Source organism: Rhyacophila brunnea, unplaced genomic scaffold (genome assembly GCF_057557595.1).
Source record: "Rhyacophila brunnea isolate RB1 unplaced genomic scaffold, BYU_Rbru_1.0 scaffold_1, whole genome shotgun sequence".
NCBI classification, from domain to species: Eukaryota; Metazoa; Arthropoda; class Insecta; order Trichoptera; family Rhyacophilidae; genus Rhyacophila; species Rhyacophila brunnea.
In genome coordinates, this window is record NW_028232751.1 from 21632848 (window position 1) to 21660089 (window position 27242).

The following is a 27242-nucleotide window of genomic DNA, read 5'->3' on the forward strand; positions in this document are numbered from 1 at the left end:
CTACCTCTTTCCAAAAGTCACCCTTCGCTACTGATATGCGGTAACCTGTTCGCAGTAACTGAAAATTTTCGATTGAGTGTTTTGTTCAGGTAAATTAAAATATTATATCATCATCCTCTACAAACACTTTACAATATTGCATTCAAAGAATAAGCAACAACTTGCATCATGAGGGAAATTTACAGCTCTGTGCTTCGGCCTTATCTGCTACCGAGCCCTGGGCTATATTATTTTTAGCCATATGGTAAATCTAGCCTTGTGTACCAGCGATATAATTTAGTTTTTAGTTATCTCGAAAAATAATTTATACAAGCTTTACACTGAATCAGTAATTCGTTGAAAGTACTTAAAATAATTAATTGCAGTATTCTTTAAAAAATATATTGATATGCGATACAGATCAGACATACAAACCGTGTTATTTATGCAAACAAATGTTTTCACATTTGAATTAAATTCTCTTAAAACAAACAACACGAAAAGAATAATGTTTTAATTTAACTTTATCATTGTTCAATGAACTGAATAGCTGTATCTACTTTTAAATTAATTAAAGTTTTACTAATACAATTCAATTGCAACAGTGTAAATAAATAGATTGAAAAAATATACACATTTATTAATCGATTTTTTTTTTATTAAAATGTAGATTTATTTTGGTTAAAAAAATAGTTATTATATTTCAAACTGATATAATAGTATAAAAAGTAAATTTCATTTTTATTAAAATTATTTCTCATCGTCTTATCGTTTGAAATACAGTACAATACATATCTTTCTGAGTTACTTATTATATATTTATACAACTTGAAATCAGCGTCTGAAGAAAAACCCATGCAGACAAAATGAAAATGTATACAATATAAAAATTTTGATTTCGACGTATGATTTTTCTTGCAGTTCTCATAGAGTGAGTTTCCTAGTGAAACATAAATTTCGATAAAAATCAAGGAAAATTTCAAATTGTTCGTTAGAAATGGGATATACTCGTAAATATCATCAAAACAAACATATTATCACCTGTAATATAATAGTATAATACATATTATAGTTACATAGTTGAACAGTATGTATTTTTAACTGTTGGTTTATGTACAATTCGGGGATATGCAAACTTATATATTATATGAATACGCACAAGTCATAATTATAATAACGGCTATCCATGGATATCTGATGCATCAATTAATTTATTAATTAACTCAACCGAGTGACATAATACACACACCTCTGTCGATGGCGTTTTAATATAATAGTATGCAAGCATACGAACGCTTTGAAATCCGTGTATGCATGTGGTTTGACAGGGCGTTTATGATTCTCGGTAAACTGAGGGAACATATTATTTTAAGTACCTATTGGAATGTTTACCATCTCTACTCTGCAGATATTCGTCGGTGAAAGTGCACTATGCACGGTGTTTAATACTACCCAAGAATAAAGGCAAAATTTCATATAGTACCTATGTATGGTATGTTATATAGGTAATATTAATATATCTTCTTTTCGTGTTGATGACAAAGTATATATTATTTACTGGGGGTAGTTATTTTAAAATAACAATGCATTTGACATTGAGTCATTGATAGAGGTAACATAAATGATCACAGTTTCTGTGTACAACACTTTCTCCTCAAGACCCATTATAATCAAGACGTAACACTACAAATTAAATTTCGATTGTAGTCCTAGTTATTCTTTGTACTTCGAATACAAAGAGATTGAAAGACTGGAGAGGGAATACGCCATCATTTATGTACTAAAAAATACGAATCGGAGAAAGACAGTTGGTAATGTTGGTATTCTGGAGCTAGTACTTCAAGTTCGTGTGGTAAAACAACATGTCGGATATAATATTGTTATTCTCTCGATGTTGAAAGAAGTAAGATATTTTCGTCGACATTTTAAGTAAAAAAACCATGGCCTCTTGCAGTGCAATAGGATGCAAAGCCAAGAGAAATGCCGGCGTATCTTTTCACAGGTATTTATAATAATAATATTACATTTTTCTCTACGTTTATTGACAAATAAGTTATTACTATACGTTATTATTCGGTATAAAAATGTTTATATTAAGAATACAAATGAGTAACAGCATTTCGGAACAATATGCATACTATTAATTATTTATACATTGATAGTTTTTCCTAAAAGATCTTTTACAATAACAATTCCCACTTTTACATCAAACGTCAAATGGTTGTTTATTGCGAAAAATCCAGGGTCGTATGCATAATATTATTTTGAACCCAAAATATATGATGTGTTTTTCAAAGTAAAAACTATTAGTGCTAGTTAATGACATTCATTATTTACATAGATTTTATATTTCATTTCAGAGTAAATAAATATTTTCAAAATACACATGTGTAAATAGGTAGGTAATATAATAAACTTTTTTTTTGTTTGTAATTAACTGTAATTATTTGTGTTTTTTATTTAACCGTTTTATCTAAACAAAAATGCTATGTTATTTTATATAGAACAATATGTAAAAACGAGACCATATTTCTTATTCCAATATTTAACCATTTGCTATTAACTGATTTGTGTATAATTTTTCATAATATTATTGTGTTTTTTGTGTTATTAAAAATAAAATACTTACATCCATTTGCATTAATTTTTCTTACCCTGAATCCTAATAAAGTTTTTATTGCGGGAACTTTTTATAATGAAAATACGTTTATCATAAATTGGTTGTAAGCTTGTGTTGATAAAAAAAATACTCAGTGGGGCGTTTTTATGTCCGAGTATGACCCATTTGCAGCAAAGTGTACCTAATTTCAGAGAGGTAGAACTTTCTATCACAAAACGAGTACACACTGACATTTATGTGCTACCTCTGGGGGAGGAGTCCAATCTCTTTGTTCGAATACGATATGTTGTAGAAAATAACGATTGCTGTAAAATATAATGAAATAAATGGTAATAATTTGAACGACATATGAAATAGAAATACCGCATTGCACCGGAAGATAATCAATAATAATTAGTATTACAATCGTAATTCATAATTTATTTCTCCTGCTCTCTACCCGTTCCTGTACTATAATTATTATTGAATTAAAACATATTATATTAATTGCAGGAAATATGGTTCAAGTATTCAAGAAAAATGCTTTTTATGGTAGCTATAAGTTATCTTGGCTTATTGTCTAAAAATTTCTCATAGGTGACGTGATAAGCTCTAGAAATCCCTACCGAACGTCGATACATCCACATATAGAAAACCCCTAGTCTTTCGATGACCTGGTTGTTTAACGCCCAAGGTGATATATAATTCTACAAAGAACAATATTTTTTATTAAAATAACCTAATAAAATAAAATTGATTGTATTTTTTCGAAAGCAGTAATACAATGTTTAAAGGTTGAATCGTAATTCTATAAGTAATGGATTTACGATGGTACTAGGGATCAATAAAGCGTGTTGCTATACTTTAACTCATTTAGTGCTAACAATGCGACTGGCGCATTTGCATTACCTGACTATTAGATATAATTAAGATAATATTTAAATGTGGTAATTTAATATTCATTAACAAGTCAGCAGTGATTGTGATTGATTCAAGATTCTGATCATTATTATTAATTATTAGGCAAAAGTAATAAAAACTTAAACGAAAACGATCACACCAAGTTTTATGTTAAGATTGTGTTTGTAAATTTTTGTCATAGTGTTTTTAAAGTAGGTAGTTACTTACAATTTTATTTCAACCTTTGAATAATTAATTAATTAATTATATATATGTACTAATATTATCTTCCTTTGATATTGTGTACTTGTTGAAGGTCTAATGGAATATCTGTAAATTGTATGTTGTATATTGATTAATAGTAATTGCAATTTCAGTTAGATATTTACGTCAAAAGCAGGTAGACGTAATCGATTCTAGCTGTCAGTCATCCTTTGCCAGCTTTAATTGAATGTATTACTGGTGGTTGCATTAATATCGTATTGTGGGTTTAATGTTTGACTCGGACGTGACACATGCAATTAGCAAATATGACATTTGAAATATATTAATAATTACATTTTTAATTAAGTAATTCAAATCGAATATGCATCTATATTAAACAATTTTTAAATTAAATTGCCTAAATAATATTATAATGGTAAGGGATTATAGAATTGATACTATACTATTTTTAAAACGTCATTTGGAACCGTTTTTTCCAGTGTGGATGAAAATCCAGAACAATCAAAATTATTTATCGTTCTCAAGAACTTGGAATTTCTTATGGCACTACATGGAATATTTTTCATTTTTTAATTTGCATTTGAAAGCGTATAAAATATAGTTAACAGAAGAAATTAAACCGAATGACAATTTGGTGCATTGAAAATTTCTGATTGGTCTTAACAGCGAGTTGAAATAGACCCATTATTTTATAAAAAAAAACATCTTCCGCGATGAAGCTGATTTTTGGTTAAATGGCTTCTTAAGTAAGCAAAATTGTAACACTTTGTTTATGGTCTGGAGGCAGTGATGTCAACCGTACTATAATTATAGTACAATACTATAATTTTGATTTCGCGAAAAATGTAAAATACTATAATTTTACGCCAAATATACCAAAATACTATAATTTTAAAGGATTCAAGACGAAAAATGTTCCTGTACTATATATTTTTCAGAAATACTATAATTTTTACGCCTTTGTACTATAATCAGCATATGGCAACACTGTCTGGAGGTGTAATTGGATTGTATTGTAGTACTGTCGATGGAGAACGCTATAGAAACATGATTATTAACTGTTTTTTTTCTGACATGAAATATATGATTTTAATCAGGATAATTTGTGGTTCCAACAATATGGTGCAATATGTCACACATATCGTGACACAATCAAGTTATTTGATAACTCTATATAATATTTATTGCAATATTTTTTATAAATTAATTATTATTCATATATGAGAAAAAAGAAGTATTACAATAATTGATACTAATAATATAAACAAAATAAGAAGAATGCATATTATGCTTAAGAAGATGAGTTTACCAGTCAAAGAATCTGAAAGCATGGTTTCATAACAGCAATGTCTTTAGAGCTAATTCAAAAAATGATAATTATGATGATGACATCTAACATTCTTCGTGAAGAGGAAATATGGGGTCACTTGAAAACGCTATCGACTATATAAACTAATTTGTGGAATTTAATATTTAGTATTTTAGTAGAGTAAAATGAAATTAGTCAAAGTAATTAATAATATTGTGGATGTTTTGTAAAGGTAAATTGGCAAAACACACATTTCTTTTAAGTAATTCAGCAATGTTTGCAAAACTCCTTCGCTATGAAAAAAATCAGTGATATTCGCCAATTTTACTCAAATTGGGCTGGGCTTATTATTGTAGACAGAAAGATAAATAATTAATTAGGTAAGCTATTTTTTGTTGTTGTACTATTTTCATATTTTTTGCGGTTTCGTCCTTAACATAAAGAAAATATTCTAAGAACGACAATGGTTGTGAAATAATTAAAATTGAGGAAATACAAATTAATATAATAACTAAGATAATTGGATGTTTTTATTGTCTTCATATCATCAACACTAAGAAAGAATAGAATAAAAATATGAATGTAATAATTAGGGATTACAATACCGGTTTTGAAATACCGGTATCCCAGTATTTTTCGATGCCGAAATACCGGTTTTAAAAATCAGACAATACCGACATATTTGGTATTGACAGTGGAAATAAAATGTAATAATTAGCATAAAAGGCTTAACAGGACTGTATTTTTTTATCGGATTACGCGATGTTTGGTTTACCTTCATCATCCTTGGTGGCCAGCAATGACACTTGCTTTAAATTTGCGATATTCATTATATGTAAAATTTGAATTAATAAAATATATTAATATTTAAAGAGATTTTTACATAATAATATTATATTTATTGATAGATACTTTATTGTTTCCAATTGTTTTACGAATACCGGTATTCAATAGGAAATACTGAAATATCCGTATTGATATTTTCAATCGGTATTAATAATTAATATATTATCAACATTTGTAGAACTGGTTGATTTTTTTTAAAATCAGCAAATTACTGATGAATATTTTATTTGATATTAATATTCTATTCTATATAATAATGGTAAGAAGGTTCTCTGCTGGGTGAGGTTATAACAAGGCTTATTCTCGAGTTAAAATGTGGATGTATATGGAAAAAAACTTGAGGAAGTATTAAAAATAATGTTAATTGAAATAGTTACGAAATGTTCGTTCAATATTAATAATATTTTGAGGCGGTTTTTGTGTTTCTTACGATTTATAAAGTAATAAACTGAAAATTGAATCCGACTTCAAAATATTAGACTATGGCGACTGGTTTTCACATGCTTATTAAACTGTTCAGTGATGATAATTTATCTTTGCAAACTGGGATAAAATATGAAGTATTAAAAACAAATATCAGCATGAAATGGAAAATTAGATGTGATTTTAAGTCTAGAGTCGTGTGGAAAATAATTGAAAAGCGCTGTACTATCGGATCTTGGTAATGATTGTGTGTTATATGATTCAGTTGTGAGGTTACTTCTCAGCGATCATTAATAATTATTATTCTGGGGTTAGGTAATGTTCAGTGGATTTACGGCGCCTTCTGGAGAAATATTTATTGATTTTCCCATTCTAAATCCGAATGGAGGGACTTTGTGTGATATTGCAATTTATAAGTCACAGTGGTATAACGCATCCGTATAATATAACATGCCACAATTACAATTTATATTAACATACTAAAATTAGTAACAATTACAAGATAAAAAGATTTTTTTATATACAACGTTTTTAATTTTTCTGTTGAATTATTATGGTTAATATGCTCAAACTTGTACTTGATATGAAGTCAATAAAAAATAAACAAATATAGAATACTGAAATTTCATATTGATTTTCATAGTAACGCACGTATATATTATTGATCTACTTGCTAGGACCACCCACTTATCAACCAATAATAGTGGATTGGATTACGGATTTCTTCCGAAATAACTTTTCATACAAAACAGAATTAACTGAAAATGAATTCAATTCTACTTAAAGATGATTAAAAGTATTAAAAAAATGCATTGGCATCGTGTTCTGATATATTCTAAAAGTTTTAAATATCTAGCTAGTCGGGAAGTACGTTAAAAATCGATTGCGAGATTTGTACTGGATAAACAACCACCGGACAAATAAGAATACGAGCTAATAGAAACGTTGTAAAAAATACTACTGAGTGTTTTTAATGAAAATTGAATATACCATTGATGTTTAAAAAACAATGCTAGATTTCATAAAAAAGAAATAAAATATTACAATAATTATTATTTGCCATCGAAAAAAACTCCTCTATGGAAAAAAAAAATATTTTTGAGTTCTAAAATGAATGTAAATTAAATTAGGTATAATATATAATATATATTATTATGTATATTACATAAGTACATAAGTAATAATATTATTATAATATATTATATTAACGGTACAACAGGCCATGCGGCCAAATGAAGTTAGTGTAGTGCAGCAGTACTACAGTATTAGAGGCAGGCTTTGAGAAAACCATATAAAATATATGAAGACCACAAGCAAATATCTTACCAAGTCCATTTTTTTGTATAAAATGAACTGTTAATGCCATATTGTGGAGAATTTCCTAACGCATTTTTCCATGTAAAAACATTTTCGGAAAAACAAATCTGTGTTCTAAAAAAACGTGTTTCTAATAAAGGTGGTCTGGGAAGATCATTCTATGTGCATGAATACTGGGTAATATATCTTGTATTTTTGTCAATTGAGTAAATTTACAAATAAATAGTAGTGTTTATTAATCATATTTTAATGTTAAATAATTATAAAAATCGTTTAAAATAATTATAAAAAACGTTTAAAAATTATAGTGAAAGATTAATTGTAACAACTATGCAGAGTTTGAAACTTTAAAAGTCGATTTACTCAAAATGATACAGATGTGACATATAATGATATTTGCTTGTGGTCTTCATATATTGTGACCTTACTGAGCGTGAGGTCAGTGCGTTACGCACTGGACCAATAGTGAAAAAAAAAATTGCTGAATAATTCAAAAAAAATATCGTTAAAAACATTTTGTACCTTTTCAATATTCAAAAAACTGTTTATTTGTCAGACATGTAAGTCACAATATGAAAAAAAACGCTAGTTTTAACGTCACACGATAGATGGGATTTTTGTAAGTTAAGTAACTAGTGAAAATTTTTATCTGGAAAAAAAAACGTCAAGGTGGCAAAGTTGATGCCAAGTGTAATAAAGTTTTTTTTTTGTAAAGATATTATCTATTAACCCAATCTTGACTATATGAATGTAATTTGCTCGAAAATAATCGATACCGTCTTTTACGTGTAGTATTCATTTAAAATTGTGTATTCCATTCGACCCGTGTCAGATATGAGCATCGGCTGAACCCGCCCGTTGCCCTAATAACGCAAATTAAAATACCGCAGCACAAAAACAGATTGCCACGATAAAGGGCCGTAAAACGAGTGTGTGTGTACTACAAAAAGCTTGCCTTGTTTTTCCGGCCGCTTCCTTCGGCCGGTGGAAAAATTTCACCGGTAAAATCATATCTTTTTACCAGCTAAAAAGATCCTTTTTATGCAGCGAGATAACATTTTGGCCGACAACAAACCGTTTGTGATTTGCCCCTTGAACGAGTGGATTGAGGTAGAAACAATTAAAATCAATTAGCTTTTTTACGAGGCGATCGTGGATGATTAATTTTACATTCGGAATGGACACTTCGAGGGCTTTGGGGAAGCAGTGCGGAGGAAATCACTAAATCTTATTTTTATACATGCAAAGCCTGTCAAAATGTTGAATAATTATTATAAAATACACATTTATTTTTATTCAACGTACAGTCTACTAACTACTTACCTACTTATAACATAATAAATAAGAATGTATTATTTCTAACAATATAAAATACCAAGTTTTAGAAATAACCAAAGAAAAAATATATAAATATGCTGATTGAAATAAATAACTAACCTCAATATTTTTAATATACTAGCATTTTGAAAATCTTGTGTATACATTTTAGTATAAAAAATATAATATTTCAATTAATATTGAAACTTTTTTCAATATTTTGAATAAGTAGTTAATTTTATATTTTTATTAAGCATAAGTAGGTAGCTACCTATTATGTAATTTAATTATGCATTTCTAAATAGCATAATATGTAAAATACTGTAATGCTTGATAGTAGGTATTTAACATATCAATATACGAACTATTTGAAGATGAATAATTAATGATAATTGGCATTGAAAAGTTTGGTTTATAAAAATCACCGCGATATGAATAATTATTAGAGGTTAGTAGGGACATAAAACCGAATAAATACTTAAGAGAGCTCAGGCAGCCAACGATTGAATTAACAGTTTTAAATATAACCAAAATCATTTTAATGTTTTTGAATTCACTTTAATATAATATGATAGCATTACGTCCAATGTAGGTTGTATATTATTATATTCACCCATTTGTTATGAAAATTAAATAAATAAATACTTAAATAGCCATCAAAGTGAGGTATTTTATTATTACATTTGCGATCTACCGAACAACTAAACTATTAATGCAAATTAGCTTGTCAATAAAATTAATATCAACAAATTTTATTTTCTTTCAGATAACAGATACAAGCATGAAGTCCTCGTAGATGGTGAACCAGTGTTATTCGAAATCCTCGATACCTGCCCTAAGGTAACGATAAACATATTTCAAATAAAGGCTTTTGATTTTAAATTATTATTTCAATATAAAAAAAAATGATCACACTTACTTACTTAGGGTATAAGCGTATTCATGAGGGATGCCTGACGGTTCTTTAAGCGTCTACTCCCGCAATATCTAGTGCCTATCTGTGTGGGCGCTTGATTGATGATGGTGAGACCCGGCCTCGGTGGCTTCGCGACCGAGCGAGGCCGGGTTGTAGGTCTCAGTGAATTGATCTGGATGATATTAAAAAGTAAAAGCAAACTTCACGCAGGCGTCCGTCGATTGCTCCGAACACCTCTTGTTGCTTCTAGCTCGTTCTCTTCATTTCCGGTTTTCGCCGTAGCCTGGAAGAGCTCCGAGTATCGCCGCTCGGAGCTCTGCTTCTTGGCGGTTGGCAGGGTTGGGCTGGGTCCTGATTCTTGCGAGTGGTCTGGAGGCTTACTTCTTTTTCAAGAAGTAGGCGCGTTGAGTGGTCTCTCGGCAGTAGTCTTTGTCTGTTTTGGGCGTCTTTGTCTTCTTATTTTTCTTTTTCTTTGGTTTTTGGTCGGGTGTTGGTGACGCAGGGGTGATGGTCTTCTGCGGTTCGTCGGGTAGTTCGGTTGAGGTGTTGATCAGGGCAAGGCGGTAGTTCAGGGCCTTAAGGTATTCGTCTATTAGGACGCATATTCTTAGGTCTGAGTGGGAGTTTTCAGGGTCTAAAGGTTCCTTCAATTTTGTGGTGAGGTCGAAGTCGTCTCTTAGTTGATTTTCGGAGAATACGGTTGAATGATTTAAGAGGTATCCGATTCCGTCGCGGAACGCACGTTCACGGTCGGACTCGGGTTTTGATGATCTGATGCTTTGGATCAGTTTGTCCCGTGTGTCGGGGTTTTCGTCAAGTTCCGATTCGGGTTCGGTTTCCGGGTCTGTGAGTTGTGGTTCGTCTTCGCTCAGGGACTCATCGGTTCCGTGAGTCGGGGACTCGGGTCTTTCTACTTCCGGGGACTCTGTCGTCTCTGTATATGAGTTGTTGGCAGAGTCGGGCAGAATCTTAGGTGTTGTGGTTGCGGCCGGTTGTGTGTCCGGGGATCCGGGTTCGGCCTCAGCGAAGGAGACATCCACTTCCGTCGAGGTCTCCTTGTGAAGTCGAACGTCTGGAATTAATGCTTGTGTCTGGGTAGACGTCGTTGCAATGCCTTGGTTTGTGTTGCGGTGAGGGATGGCGTTGGTGGTGATCTTTCTCGGTGTTTCGATTGTGAGGCTTCGGTGAAGTGCGTGTTTCAGTGTGTGGATTTGCCTCCCTCTGTCGTTGTCCAGGAGTGTGACCAGGACAAGGGGCATTGGATGCCGGGTCCTGCCCCGCGTCATTCTCCGGACGCTGATGATCGGGAGGCCTCTCCGAAGAAGATCGTTAGTGATGTCCTCCGTGTGCGTGCCGATGTGGAAGCCCCTGATAACGACCGATAGATGGTCGGTATCGTGTCCTGGATGAGTGGCTGGGTGTGCCTCTTTGATCGGCGCGCTGTTGTGATGTGATGATGTGTGATGGTGAAGATGAGATCCCTCAGTTTGGTCGGCCGGAATGCGGCGAGTCTGGATATTTCGATTTGGATATGCTCCATCTTGTCGTAGGTGGATGATCGGAGTCACTTGCGGTGGTAAGCAAAGAATGGGTAGTTTGCTCGGTAGCGGCAAAAAAGTAGGTAATACTTTGCTGGTCGGCAGGCGGCGGCAAAAAGTAGGTAATTCTTTGCGGGTCGGCGGTAGCGGCAAAAAGTAGGTAACTTTGTTGCTGTTTGGCAGGATGTAGCAAAGTAGGTATTTGCTATGTCGGCTGGTTCTGCAGGTAGATTGAAGGTCTTGATTCGGTTGAATATCTCAGCTGGAGTCGGAGCGCACGGAAAGGCGACTGCTCGCGACGGGTGCTAGACCGCAAGTGAAAAAAAAAAAAAAAAAAAATTATCACAAATCATGTCGGCTGTTTTTATAGATCCCTAACCTCGCTGCAAGAGAAAATGAGTTTTTTAATAATTGCTGTCACTTTTAACAAAAATGTGTGTAGTTTTGATCTATTTTAGCAGGCATTGTAATATTTTATCAGTTTCTTAGGTTTACTACTCAAAATCTTCTTTCCCCAATACAACAATAATACATATAATTTCGATTAAACAGTGAATCTTGATGAACTGAAAACTAATAAATCATACTTTCAACAAGCTAGAACTGTATTGAGATATTAATTGAGTTAGCATTTACTTGGTAGAATTCCATTTTACAAGAAATGAAAATATAATTAATATTAAATTCTACAGGTTTTTTTAAAAAAGGTTTGTCGATAGCTATTTCGGTTGTAACACCATTATCAAGACTATTCAGATAGGCCATTTGCCTTTGCTTAAATACTATACGTGTATAGTACAAAATACTAACTCGCATAGCATCAGTAACAATGAAACGCCACAATGTTTGCATATATGTAATAAAGGTCTAAAATTAAATTTACTTGAACAGTTGGAAATTAATCGCGAATTATCCAAAAGTAATCACATAATTAATGAAAATTTGGTAATGTATTCGTCGCCACTATTAAATATAATCTAAACACACGATTAAGACAATTATACTAATAATATTTTAGTTGATTAATAATGTCAATAAATAACCATCGAACACTGTAATTTTGATAAATTTTGAAAATTTCGATATCCATTTTAAAAAACCCACTTAGGGTTTTCAAAGTATTAATAATATTACAAATAATAATAATGTAAAAATTCATAATATTGCTGGAACGAATAAGAAAATGTATTCTGTCTCTATCTATACACGTATAGTATTTAAGCAAAGGCAAACGGCCTATCTGAATAGTCTTGATAATGATGTTACAACCGAAATAGCTATCGACAAACCTTTTTAAAAAAAAACCTGTAGAATTTAATATTAATTATATTTTCATTTCTTGTATTGAGATAATATCAAAATACGATCTAAACTGTGTAAATTTTATATAATTTTGAATGATTATTAAAAAATAGCTTTGAAATATACATTATGCTAACAAGAATATAATATAATAATCGTTTTACTTGACATTAATACAATACTTATACTATCAGATCATACTACTAATGTAATTATATACTTTTTTTCAACCTTATAATATACTACGTTATATTTTATAATGTTAATCGTACATAATTTATATAATATAATAGATAATTTTTGTTTTTATTAATAGTGGAAGTATAATATCTTTATAAGTGCAATGTAATGATGCCGATTTTTGAAAATGTGCTCATATTTTTTACAATCTGGAACCTTGGAAGCACTAAAATTTGTCATACGGAAAAGTTTCCGAACAGCATGACCACACAATATGCCAATTAGTATTGACTAATAAACCCCATGTTTAGTATGCGTTTGGCGATTTTTGGTAGTTACATATGAGTCGCCTAGAGCAGCGGTCCCCAGCCTTTTGGACCTCGCGGACCACTAAAAATCTTGAATCCCACGGACCACTACCACGTATTTTTCCCACATCTGTTAAAAATTCGCTATGTCAATATAATGATAAAAGAATTATAATAAATAAATTTATTAACACAGATATTATTCATACGAAAAAAAAATCATTTTATTAAAAAAGAATCAATGCAATTATTAAATTAATATGAATTCTACGTCGACATAGAGGTGCATAAAAGATTAATTATTGGTAACAGAAAGATAATCAGTGTGACCTTTGTTACCGCTTGTTTGAAACAAGCTGTTGGATTCTTGGTACCAATGACGTTACTACAATACGGAGAGCCGTTTATATTTCAAGCCGACTACTGTACTTAATTGACGTCACTGATGAGAATGTCTTTTCACACAAATTAATATGTAGTTGTAAGTGGAATCAAAAATTTTAAGGCCTTTTCACTCAACACTCGGACTGATGACGTAATAAGGCTAAAATTGCAAAAATAGTATTATAAGAATATACTGAAACTTTTTAATAAATACGAAAATTGCAAATATATTCAAATTACTCTGCGGACCACCAAAATTCTCTCAAGGACCACCGGTTGGGGACCGCTGGCCTAGAGTCATAACTCACATTTTTCAAAAATCAAGCTTTGAATAAATTGCAATATAACACGAGAGCACTATTTTTCGTAATCACAATATAGTAATGAAGTATCATGAATATTAATGAGTGACATTGTCTATTATTTGATTATTTCAAAGTACTATATAAATATGGATCTCATTATGTTTTCTTCGTAAGATATAAAATTATTCATGATAATATGAGATCAAATACAGATTCCTGGTTGGTTAGAAAGCCCAAATATTATAATTTATCAAAATGTAACCTTTGGAGATGGTTTTTACACACTTAAAAGTGATTTTCTATATCCAACATTTTTTTTATAGATTGATGCATTTAAAATCACTTGGCATTCATTACATCATCATCAGCCTGAATATATCCACTGCTGGAAGAAGGCCTTTTCAAGCTGATTTCACTTCTCTCGGTCCTGTGTTTTGCGTTGCCACGTACTTCCGCAGACCTTAACCATTTAATCGATCCAGCGGCCTTTAGGTGTACCTTGCAGACTTTTTGTACCTCTTGGGTACCACTGGGTGATTTGATCCGTCCAGTGATTTTTGCTTCTTCGAGCGATGTGTCCAGCCCATTTCCATTTGAGGATTTGATTTTAGCGAACTCTATTAAATCGAACACCCTTGTTTGTTTTCTAATCAAATCATTCTTCTTTTTGTCCTTATGCGTTATGCCCAGCATGCACCCCTCCATACCACGCTGTGCTACTGTAAGTTTATGTTTCTCTATTTTACTTAGGTTCCATGCTTCACACGCATAATATATGCTTTAGGCACAGTGGGAGGTCATTTTTGAAGACATTATTCAGGCGGCCAAAAGCACTCTACCTCAGCTTTACTCTGCGAACATTTTTGTCAAATATACATCCATCTATAGATACTTATTGTCCAGATAGATTTAGTTATGAGGATCACTTTTTGGCCCGCAAAGCAGTTGAACATGATCATCTTAGTTACATTTATTTTCAAGCCTACTTTGTTGTTTACTTCAGCGAGTTCCTGCAGTCTGATTGGAAGGTCTTCAGAGTCTTGCATTTGGCATTATTAACTAAAACATGAGAGAATCGAAAAATGTGCAGTAAGACTCTAAGCAACTCATAATATAGGGAATTAAATACATATTGTGTAAAATAACTCAAAGATTATAAATGTATTTATTAGATTTTAGCCATATACGATTCGGCGTCGGAGCAACTGGGCGCTACGCAATCGAATGAAATCCGAAAAACAAAGACGTTCATGAATAGATTCTAGATTATAGATTATAGATTCTTTTAAATAATATATTATTCATACTTAAATTATTATACCTAAGTATTATTATTAAATACTTGGTGAGAATTTGAATATGCACACGTAAGTAATAATTTAACTGTGCATATGCTGAAGTTCAAACGAAAAGACAGTTCTTTTATTTTGATATAAAGCCTCAGGCATCATAATTCTCAATTTGCAATAAAAACATTATCTAAGGAACAAAATTAATTTAAACTATTAAGTAGTAGATAGAAACTGTTTAAAATTCCTCGTCTACTTTATGTTTAAAATCGTAACGAACGTATATTTATTTCATTCGACAGTGCGGCGCCCAGTAGTCCTATTCCCATATTTTTGGAAAAGTATGTGTTAATTAACCTACTTACACTATTTACATGTGTATAAGTAATATTATAAATACGTTAAGAATTTCAGTGTATCATTATAACGTATTAATTGGATAATAATAATTTTGAATTTAGGTAGATGTTAAAATTAATTTAAAGTATTATAATGTATTATAAAATAAATTATGTTAACAACCAAAATTGGTAATGTATATTGTGTGTTACGAATCTGTGACGTATAAGTAGATACTGTTTAAAATGTGAGTCTTATTAATAGTGGGATGTGAAGAATAGATATACATACTATAATATGTAGCTACAGCCAATGGTTTGAGTATGAAACTACGTAAGCACGAGTACTGAGGCATGCTAAAATAATCTTTCTATGTCAAAACATTCAAAATAATTTAGGGTGTTTTCGAGTGAGTACGGTACCAAACCATTTTCTTTGAAACATCACCGCTCAGGACAATATGATATACATAGAATATTTTTAGATTTACCAAGATAAACTAAAACAACGCACAACAATAATTATTATAAATCCGAGAAGTAAAGTGTTTGAAGTGACAGTGAAATGACAATGTTTTTTCAGTCGATAACGATGTAATGTCACCGTTTTTTGGTATTGCGTTATTTCTTATGGTATAATAAAATATTATTAATACTATCGACCGAAGTATTTGAATTTGCATTTAAATTCTAACGGATCTAATAAAATAATATTGTATTCGAATGCATTTAAAATTTATTAAAAAAATCCTAACATAAAGGAAATAAAACTTTTCCGATTTTGGCGCGAAAATCGAGTGTTATCTGGCTCATATTTGCGAGATGAGAACGGCGTGTTACGCCTGACAGCATCAGTTTAAGAAACGAAATACACTGCGTGTGGCCGTGCGATGCACGCGTGGCACGAGATTTGTAAAAAGCAAGTGCCGTTTACGCCCTCTGCGCCGTGCGCGCATCGCTCGGCTTTTTGCAGTGTACTACGCCACTGAGGGGTGGCTGTCGCTCGACCCTAGTATTGCCAACCGTATTTTTTTTAAGACACATCGTTTTTTTAATCTGTATATACAAATGAATGTTTGTTTGTTTGTTTGTTTGTCCCGTATGCATTCCTATACCATTCATCCGATTACAATGAAACTTTGGTGAGATGTCGTGCGCACGCCCGCGAAGGTTTCTGAATTTATGCAACTATCTTCTTTTACATCTATTATATCTTCTTATATTTGTATGCGTATCTATAGCAACTTTGGAAAATCCGTGCTTCTCATATGGACAGCTGTATGTGGCCTACTCACGCGTTGGAAAACCTTCTGATTTATTCGTGTACGCACCAGATGGAAAAACAAAAAATATTGTGTATCCAAAAGCACTTCAATAAACAGAATAAAAACACAAACACTTTATTTCTGTGAGTGGCATTGCAACGCATGCCGGGTACTCGCTAGTTAAATATAAAATAGATTCAAATTTTTCCGCTGCATAACAGAAAACTTATTAGACCAAATTTTAATTATAAATAAAACTATAAAATAATATGTAACAATAAGATTGTAGTTTTCAAAAATGTATTTAATGTTTCTTTCTATAATATTTTTTTTTACAAATAATTATGTACATAGACAAACAAGAGTATTGAAAAATCGTCTATTGCTGAAGCACTTTTGGGCTAAAAATTACATTTTAAATTATTTAACCGTAAAAAGAATTAATTTTTACCTAACTCGTTTTTTTAGTTTAACAAACACAAAACATTTAATTGAATTTGGTATATACGGAAACTATCTAATTACGCTCCATACTGCGTATAATTATTATGGATCCTGGTGAGATTTTTTTAAAGAGGCACCTAGCGGAAAAAACGAAGCTTGCAATTTGAATTTTTTTTTTGATAATTTACAATTTCAACTGTACCTATTAATTAATAAATTTATGTATCTGATATGTATCTGACATCAAATTTTATTTATGTATGGTCCCGATATTGAAGCTTGATTTGATATAAATAAAAAGGATTTCAAGTTATACACATTTATTTTTTTATAAAAATCGATGTTTTTTAAAATAGAGATATAAAAATATTTAAACTATGAATTAGTCAAAAATCTCTTAGGCGATGCTTAGAAAACTTAATAAACTAGATTTTAATAATAAATATGACCATAAAATATATGTAATAATAAGATGCGGTCCGATTCAATAAATTCACATTTTTTTATATTAGTAAGTTTATCTGTGACTTAAAGTATTTTTTTTTCTTTTTAATGTTTTCAGATACATATTTATGAAGTAATACAGTTGAAATAGTAAGTTATCAAAAAAAAATCTCAAATTGCAAGCTTCGTATTTAACCGCCAGGTGCCTCTTTAAAAACGGCTTAATAAAGGCTTCACCTTAAAGATAAATTCTTGTAAATCATATACATCGCTGTGCTAGTTTAATACAGTCACAAGTATACAAACAGTACTGCTGAGATATCGCATTTTTTAAGTTTGGTGTAAAGTATAAATCACTTGAAAGAAATTTAATGAGACAAGAGCCTAAAATGTGCTTGTACATAATAATATATCTTGTTTTGGTCTCTAACATGCACATTAACAATTATTTATTAATTAAACTTAAGAAATCAACGATTTTGTGTTACTGTTTTGACTTGTTAGTGTATTTAATTGAAACTTTAATAATATTTTGCTTTTATGAAAAATAACTCAAATAAACATTTTTTACTATTATTAAAATTGCTGATGTTCTCGCCTGGCTTCCAGGAAATAGACTATTATCAAATTAGTTTTTAATACATTACGTATATAAATTTTTTGGCTATATAAGATTTTATATAAATTTGTCAAAGTTTTAAAATAAAAAGCGACGTTAAGTGAATAAAAAAAATGCTTAGAATGATCTGTCAAAAATATTCCAGTGAAGGAGGAACCCAATTTCAATGGTAAATAAATGGCAGAGAGATCGTTCTCGGCATAAATAAGGTTTGCAATGCAACCACGCCCCATGTCGTCGCAATAGATTGCCCCGTGACGTCACTCGCCTCCTTAAGGCGTCTTTGCACAATAGAAAAATTGCCGTGACAGGTCCTGTCTGGAGGCAATATCTCTGGCGTGACATTTTGTCAAAAAAAAATGTATATGCGAGAGGTCTAGTCGAGTAGAAAAATGTGTAATGATAGCCTATTTGGCATATATTGACTGTCTGGAAGGCTGCCTTTGGAATAATTACCGCCTCAAGCTCACATTTTGATATAAGAATTTTCTATAATACCAACGTAACAAAAATCACACCTTTATGTATATATTTATCATTTTGATATTGTAAATTAGTTATAATAAACCAAAAAAATACATTAAGTTTATACTGATTAGGTTTCCCGGTAAAATTTCAAGATTTTAAAATATTACAATATAATATAACTCCAAAAATTTATTTTGACTACTTAGCTTTATTTTATAATTATTACATTATTTTCATTCTAAACGTAACGGTGAAAATGTTTTCATTTATAAATGAAAAAAATATTTTAATATGAAGTATTGCACACACCTTTTATAAATTAATATACTCTACATAGTTTATAAGATTACTGTTTTCTTGTCATATTTTATACAATGTCTAAGGAAACTGAAAATTTAATTTTAAATATCACAGTGAAAAATACTACGACATTTCTTGTAAGTTAACAAAAGATTCTTTAAGTTTCGTTGCTTGTTCATTAAACCATAATAATTATCTGAAGCTATTAGTTTCAAAGTCGGTTACTTCTACGTTTCTTATTGTATACATTTTTTCATCTTATAATACAAGTTTATTAACTATACAATTATTCAACTACTTTCACTAGTAAAATTGTATTAAGCCGTAGATTGATTACAAAACGATTACACTTAACAGCCACCGTTTTTTTTTTTAAATTTTTGATCAGATTGAATTATTACTTTCTGATAATTTTAATGTGGTTATTTTATTTTGTCTTTACTATATTGTAATTATTTGTTGACACCCACGGTGGCAATATTTATGTGTTTTTCTCAAAGCCTGGGTGTTTGTGATAGTTTAAAATTACTAACAACCACCTTGTACAAAAAAGCAAGGAGACGGTTATTAATAATTCTAAAAAAAAAAACAAGAGTGTCCGGAGGCCGTGGCGAAAATTCAAATCCAAGATATTTTGAAAAACTGTAAGGATAAAGCTGTCATGTAAATACGTATGGTATTTTTTAACTTTATAAATACATAATACATATTTTCGATAAATAATAAAAAACATAGTATCTACTGAGTGTAAATAAGAGTTATGTAAATAAAATAGAGCCGAATACCCACGGTGGCCGCGCGGCTAAAGCGTTGGACTATTACGCCGTGGGTCTTAGGTTCGAATCCTCGGTCTGACAAGTGAACATAATATGTCAGGCTATGGACCTAATAGGTTGAACAAGAGGCTGACATCCACAAAATCTGTTAATACAAACCTCTACTCTGTGGAGGCCCGTATGATCCTATTAGGATCGGACATGGTCGAAAAAAAGAATATTTACTAGTATGTTTATAAAAATATTATATTCTATTTTAAGTCCGATATGTGGTTTTTTTGTGATTATCTCGAAATAAAAATATGTATTCATAGAGGTAACCTATTTTGCCTAATTGCCTAATTTTGGTTGTTTCTATAGAACGTCGACGAGCTTCCATCATCAGACGTGGTGCAGTGGGCGGATGCTCTCTTCATGGTATACGCCATAACGGACCGAGCGTCCTTCAACTATATCCGTCGCGCCAAGCAGCTCTTGCAGCCAGATATTCCCTTGAGCCTCGTAGGAAATAAGGGTGACATGGTACACTTGCGACAGGTAAATTGTTACAAGAATTCACTAATGGCAAATTAAAAAAGCCATGAATGAATTCAGTATATTATAGTTAAATACATAAGCGCGAGTAATGTAAGTTTTATTTAATAGCTTAGAAGTCTTAGCTATAAATAAAAATATTAATATCACTTAAATTAATAAATAACGTTTCAAATCCTAATCGCAATATACTTTAAAAAAAAATCCATATTTTTTACGGAACTGTATTGTTAAATACTTTACTAGTTGTCCATTTTTATATTATTATAGGTATTTTTGTCCACCTCCACCTTATAGCATTAAAAAAAGTACTAAAAGGTTCCCCATCTCATATTAGTTATTTTTTTATAAATATCTACGTTATTGTTTTAAATTACGTATGTTCAATAAAGGAATGTAACGCAATGTAGACTCAGAAATATATTATATAATAAATACATTTAGATCGAGCGGGACTCGAACCTGCATCCATTCTGGATTCTGGCCAGCAATACTAATCACGCCGAAGTTTACTACTAAAATGAGCGTTTGAGGTGTTATCGCAAATTGCTATAATATTTTTGACCACATTTTGTGATTTAATGTATTTGAACTAGCTAATATTTTTAATTTTACATTATATCTCAATTTAATGAAACAAGATTATATTATTTTATTTTACCTAATAATATAATAAATGCATTTCTACCACAATTAGCACAATTAAAGTGATATTATTAGAGTATATTATTTGGAAACTTGCATAATATTATAATTATATTGCTTACTCGAACACTAAACGAAACCCATTTAAAGTATATTATAATACCTATGTTTAAGTGCATTAGATTAATTAATTTTCTAATTATGTTACTTTTAATATTTGCGCTGCATATTATATTAGTGAAAATACATAAATACATGAGTTCAATATTACCTGCTTATATATTTTTTTCAGTAGGTACCGAAAGCAAAATATAAATAAACTATAATACCAAATTTTAAATGTAGCCATCTTTAAAATTTAAATTTTGTATGTCTTCTGGATTGCGAATATTTATCCATAAGTATTGACTAATAAACTAAGTGGTTTATTTATCATTCATCAAAATATTACTCAATAATAATGTCATTCGATGGAGTTATTATTATAACATAGTTTTATGTATTGGATTCGCTATAATATATTATTATTTATTATATTTCGCACTGAGTTAAATAAAATGTATAATGCATAGGTATATAATGGTAACGTGAGAGAATATTGTATCATTTACTTGTATATTTGAAAGAAATATACTATCTAGAAATTTGATTAAATTTCACATATTATTATGTTTTTAGTCGATAGTTATTTTCGCCAACACATCATTATCACACCTTTAATCTCCAAAAAATGTATTTCCACAAAACATATTATTACAATGTCATCCTTTTCTGAAAAAAAACTTATCAACTTACATATACCTACTCATTTTTAACATAATATAGTATAATATAACCTGACTAATCTAAATAATGTATATTCGTCATTTTTATAGCAATGCTGACATGAATGATAATGTTACAAATTTGCATACGTAAATAATATGGTATTTATTATTGATTCATAAAATTGCAAAAACTATGCGACTTCGGCGAAATTTTGCGATGTATTTTAAAATGAAATGTATCTACATGTCAATGTGACTGTATTTATATTAAAATTGATTAATAATAAATAATGATATATAAAATATTGCACACATAATAATACGTAATAATATACTTTGGTTTTCAATAGTATTCTTGTGATAAATATTACCAAACCATTATTAGATGTTAATTACATTGTATAAATACATAATTATAGCCTAACTTAATATTCTAAATAATATTATCTTAAATTCTATAACACTGCATAATACAAAATCGCATACAATTTCATATCGATGGTACCTACTATAACTCATGATATTTGATCAATGACAATGCGAAATGCAACTTTGTGCGAAATATTTCGATTTATTTATTTGAGAAGTACATAATGTGACAACCATGTAAAATAAGTACTTTGAAAACATCATACCATCTTGTCAGCGCGCCACTTTGTAGTATGATAAAAACAGTTTTGTTGTGCACATAATACTATATAATTATATATTATATAATATATGTTATGATGAACATTATACGGGAGCGATGCGAAGTTCTAATAAAATGTGCAGGTGGCTCTCCAGATATGTATTTAGAAACAACTATATTAGAAAACTCGTGCATAGTTTCAATATATTTAAACTACCTATATTCAATCTAGTCTATATCTCTTCCTCCATGACAAAGGGCTGTGATCATTTTGGAATTAGTATTGTGAAATTTCGGTTCAGCTTTCTTCAGTTTTTCTTATCCTCTTCAAGTCTCGCGGTGGCTACTATAATATTGTATTCTTTTAACTTAATAAAATTGGAATATTATTTTCTGTCTGTCCCTTTTCCGTTTGTTATAACTGGTTATTATTTAATAATATAAGACCAATATTGAAAAAAAAAACTTTCATGGTTCACACATTACATTGTTGGTACCAATTTAGTAATTTTATATGCTTTTCGTACACTAAATACAACGTTAAAAAAAGGCAGTTTTTAAAAATGATCTTGTCAATCTGAAACCTTCATCGATAGGTTCCTAATGGTGGCTTTCCAAATAGAAATGCAAAAAAATGACATCACCGAAATAATCGGTTTCTGACCATTTTATTATTTCTATTATATTTATTGCGTTTTGGGGGTGATCCTGGTCTCGGGATCATTTTATTTCGTTCGTTTGCAAATATGATATTTTTATGTTTTGCATTTCGTATATTACTTTAATAATTTTCAAAAAAATCGGTGTGTGTACTTATGTTCGCGCGTTACAAGTTATACTTCTTTGGTGTAACAAAACAAAAACAAAACTTGTGATAACCTAGATTCTTCGACTAGCTCTTAATTATCTGGTTAAATTACACACTCAAGAAAAATTGCTGCTTATTGGAGCGCTGTTGGTTTATTTCTATACACTATAACTTATATCAATTACTAAATTTTATAATTATTTCTCGTTGTTTTTATTTTTAAAGTAACAACTGTGACTCTGATGTTTAATCGTTTCTTTACGTAAAGAATTTCAAATGGGCGACAATAATAAATTCGTTGCCTAGACAACGGAACAATTCTATTATCAAACTTGCGTTTATATACAGATGACTGATTCGCAGCTAACTTCATACTGTTACGCACTTTCGTAACGGTGTGCGCGCGCAGCTCTCAATTTCACTCTAGTACAGGGGAGGGCAAACTGCGGCCCGCCGGGTATTTTTTCGCGGCCCGCCATCGATAATTGTACTTGTGATTACGAATAACTTTTTTATAATTTAAAAAAAAATATTGATAATAGATCATAATTTGAAGAATTTGTTGTTTCTTAAATGTAATATCTCAGTACGTATTACTTGCGTCTCGTCTCACAAAATGTAACCACGATTTTCTACGTTGAACATCGATTTCAATAGATATTGATAGTGTACCGACAGAACTACAACTCGAGATTATTAATCTGCAGTGTGACACTGATTTCAGAGAATCGCATCGTCGTGAAGAAATCTCCAAATTTTACAATGCCCTTAAGGGGGGACATGCTCGTCGAAGGTCAACATTGAGTTTTTATTGTATTTTCAAACCATGATCCTGGACACTCTTTAAACGTTGTAGATAATCTATTTATATAATTTTGAAGCCTTATTATCCTTTATAGTTATTTTAAACATTTGATGACTGCATAAAGTATTTTTGTTACATAAAATAGTATTCTTTTAAACCTCTCGCTCTAATGTTTTAGAATATAGTCATATTTCGGTACATAACTGTGCAGTGGTGTTAAGATTTTTTACATTTATTAATTTTTAAACGCATTTATAAAACCATTAGCATAATTTATTACGAGATAATTTTTGTAAAATATTCACGATAAAAAATTATATTGATAATCTCTGTGATCCCAAATTTGACAAAAATTGGGCATTTTATTATTCAAAAAATCGGCAAGATTAACACATTTGAAGATGATTCCAAAGATATTTATTATAAGCTATGTCTTTGACCATTCAAGTGTGATAAACATCTTATGAATAATGATTGCTTTATAATAATTATTGACCTAAGAATAAGGTAGTGTTTTTTTGAAATACGCCGTTTCTTTTGTCATTCCCCAGTGATTAAGCTACAACATACGGCCGTAGCCATAAATCGACAAACTATAATTGAAGTAGGGAGTAAAATGATTTTGACGCGCGTGTTTGAACATGTACCATTTAAATTTTTTTTTTTAAAAATTCGGTTAGGTACATGTTCAAACACGCGCGTTAACATAATTTTACTCCCTACTTTAATTATAGTTTGTCAATTTATGGCTACGGCCGCATATTGTAGCTTAACCACTAGGGAATGACAAAAGAAATGGCGTATTTCAAAAAAACACTACCTTATTCTTAGGTCAATAATTATTATAAAGCAATCATTATTCATAAGATGTTTATCACAATTGAATGGTCAAAGACATAGCTTACAATAAGTATCTTTAGAATCATCTTCAAATGTGTTAATCTTGCCGATTTTTTGAATAATAAAATGCCTAATTCTTGTCAAATTTGGGATCACAGAGATTATTAATATAATTTTTTATCGTGAATATTTTACAAAAAATTTCTCGTAATAAATTATACTAATGGTTTTATAAATGCGTTTAAAAATTAATAAATGTAAAAAATCTTAACACCACTGCACAGTTATGTACCGAAATATGACTATATTCTAAAACATTACAGCGAGAGGTTTAAAAGAATACTATTTTATGTAACAAAAATACTTTATGCAGTCATCAAATGTTTAAAATAACTATAAAGGATAATAAGGCTTCAAAATTATATAAATAGATTATCTACAACGTTTAAGGAGTGTCCAGGACCATGGTTTGAAAATACAATAAAAACTCAATTTTGACCTTCGACGAGCATGTCCCCCCTTAATTCAGACAAATTCGGCCAACTTAAAGAGTAGGTATGCAAGAAAAATGTTTGTTATTTTTGGATCAACCTATATATGTGAACAAACATTTTCGATCATGAACCTCAATAAAAATTCTTTACGATCAAATATCTCCGATGCCTATTTACTAGCAGTTTTGAGAATATCAACTACAAAATTCACCTAAATTTAAAAAAATGTTCAAAAATGTACAACAGTTTCATTCTTCTCATTATTTTTTTTGTAATGTTTATTTTTCGTGATAATAGTGATCTAAAGATGGTATTTTACTTGCGGCCCGCCGCTCATTTTGAATTCTTGAATTTGGCCCTCCATCCAGAAAGTTTGCCCTCCCCTGCTCTAGTATTATAACTTCAAATATACAATATAATATGTTTGATTAATAAATGACGAGCAGGTGATCTAATAAGCGTGTCTAACTTCACGTAAAAGTTATTGAATTCCGCAGGTGAGTTTGGAGGAAGGCGAGATCCTGGCGAAAGATTTCGAATGCTGCTTTGCGGAGGTGGCGGCTGCTGAGCAGGTCGCCCAGGTAGGCGAGGCCTTCCATGATCTATGCCGGGAAGTTCTCACCGTCAGGAGAAAGTCCAAACAGAGCCTGCTGGATCGGATGTTGGGAGGGAAATCGGCCGCCTCCAGAGCGTACAACCGCGGCAAGAGCGACAGTGCCCTACCCAAAGATTGATATTGATGTACAATATGTTACAAATTTCAAATTTAAAAACAGCGTAAAAATATAAAAAACGCAATTCTACGAGTATTATAACATTATTGCTTACGGAACTACTACACTTCGACAATTCTATGTCATGGTGAATAAAAATAACGCATACAAATTTAATTAAGACGATGGATGAAGTGATGAAATTTTATTGAGCGACGATGCAATGGAATTTTTCCTCGCCCTCTAGGACCTGTATCAGTGTAGCTTCGAAGAATTACCGCAAATGCCAGACTAATCAGGTCATTAGAAATAAAACAAAACAGCAATACCTTAATAACAAAAATGTATCATCATACTAAGTGTCAAAGCAAAAAGACAATTAAACGAATAATTATTAATCTATAGTTATTAAAATTTTCAGAGTTGTCTTGTATTCTGTTTATATTTTTATAGTGTAGATTTAGTAATTATATAATATTTTCCTTTTCCTCTTCTGTCCAATTTACGTTTCAGCCAAATCTTATACATATGTTAAAGTATACCCACTTTCCATGGTTCCATAAACTTGTGACAATAAAAATAAACTTCCAACTCCTAAAACGTAACTATTTAGGAGAATAGTTTGATATCAATGCCGCAAACTAACTGAATGTAAAAAAATCACTGATCGACCAGCGTCATTGTTAGAAAAATTCAACGAATTGTCCACTTTTTTTATAAAAGCATGAATTGTTTTAAAGCTATATTGTTATAACTGTAAAACCTTTTGATACACCTAATATAATTGTATAAAAAAATCGGTGTGTGTACTTATGTACACGCGTTAGAAGTTATACTTCTTTGGCGTAACAAAACAAAAAAAATCATCTTTGCCATACAACGGTTATAATCGATTCAAATGTGCCCATGTTGAATTAATAAAAAATCAAATTTTATTGGCGTGTTATTATGATTATATTCATTTCGGTCTCAATGGTATTTTATCGATATAGGTACCATCATAAGTATGCGAATAAATAATATTATTCCAGAATGTACCTACTTTGGAAAAAAATATCTCAAAACCTGTGATTGATAAAATTAGCAAACCGCTATTTTGACCATCTTTACTTAAACAGATGACTTTACGACTATTTTCGTTAACAATAATAATTTATTACAAATCAAAAGTAAAACATAGCCTATGCCCTATTAAATGGTTTAACTGAAACTTG

At 30.8% G+C, this 27242-nt stretch overlaps 1 protein-coding gene across 1 annotated transcript in view; it reads left to right on the plus strand.

The window, feature by feature from the left end:
• LOC147079580 (ras-related and estrogen-regulated growth inhibitor) overlaps positions 1-26869 on the plus strand; it is a 223923-nt gene extending 197054 nt beyond the window's left edge. The window contains exons 3-5 of the mRNA XM_085941808.1: positions 9682-9755; positions 20152-20328; positions 25813-26869. Of these exons, the coding sequence (XP_085797934.1) occupies positions 9682-9755; positions 20152-20328; positions 25813-26049 (488 nt within the window). The 3' untranslated portion in view covers positions 26050-26869. The remainder of the gene's footprint in view (positions 1-9681; positions 9756-20151; positions 20329-25812) is intronic.
• Positions 26870-27242: the final 373 nt, after the last annotated feature.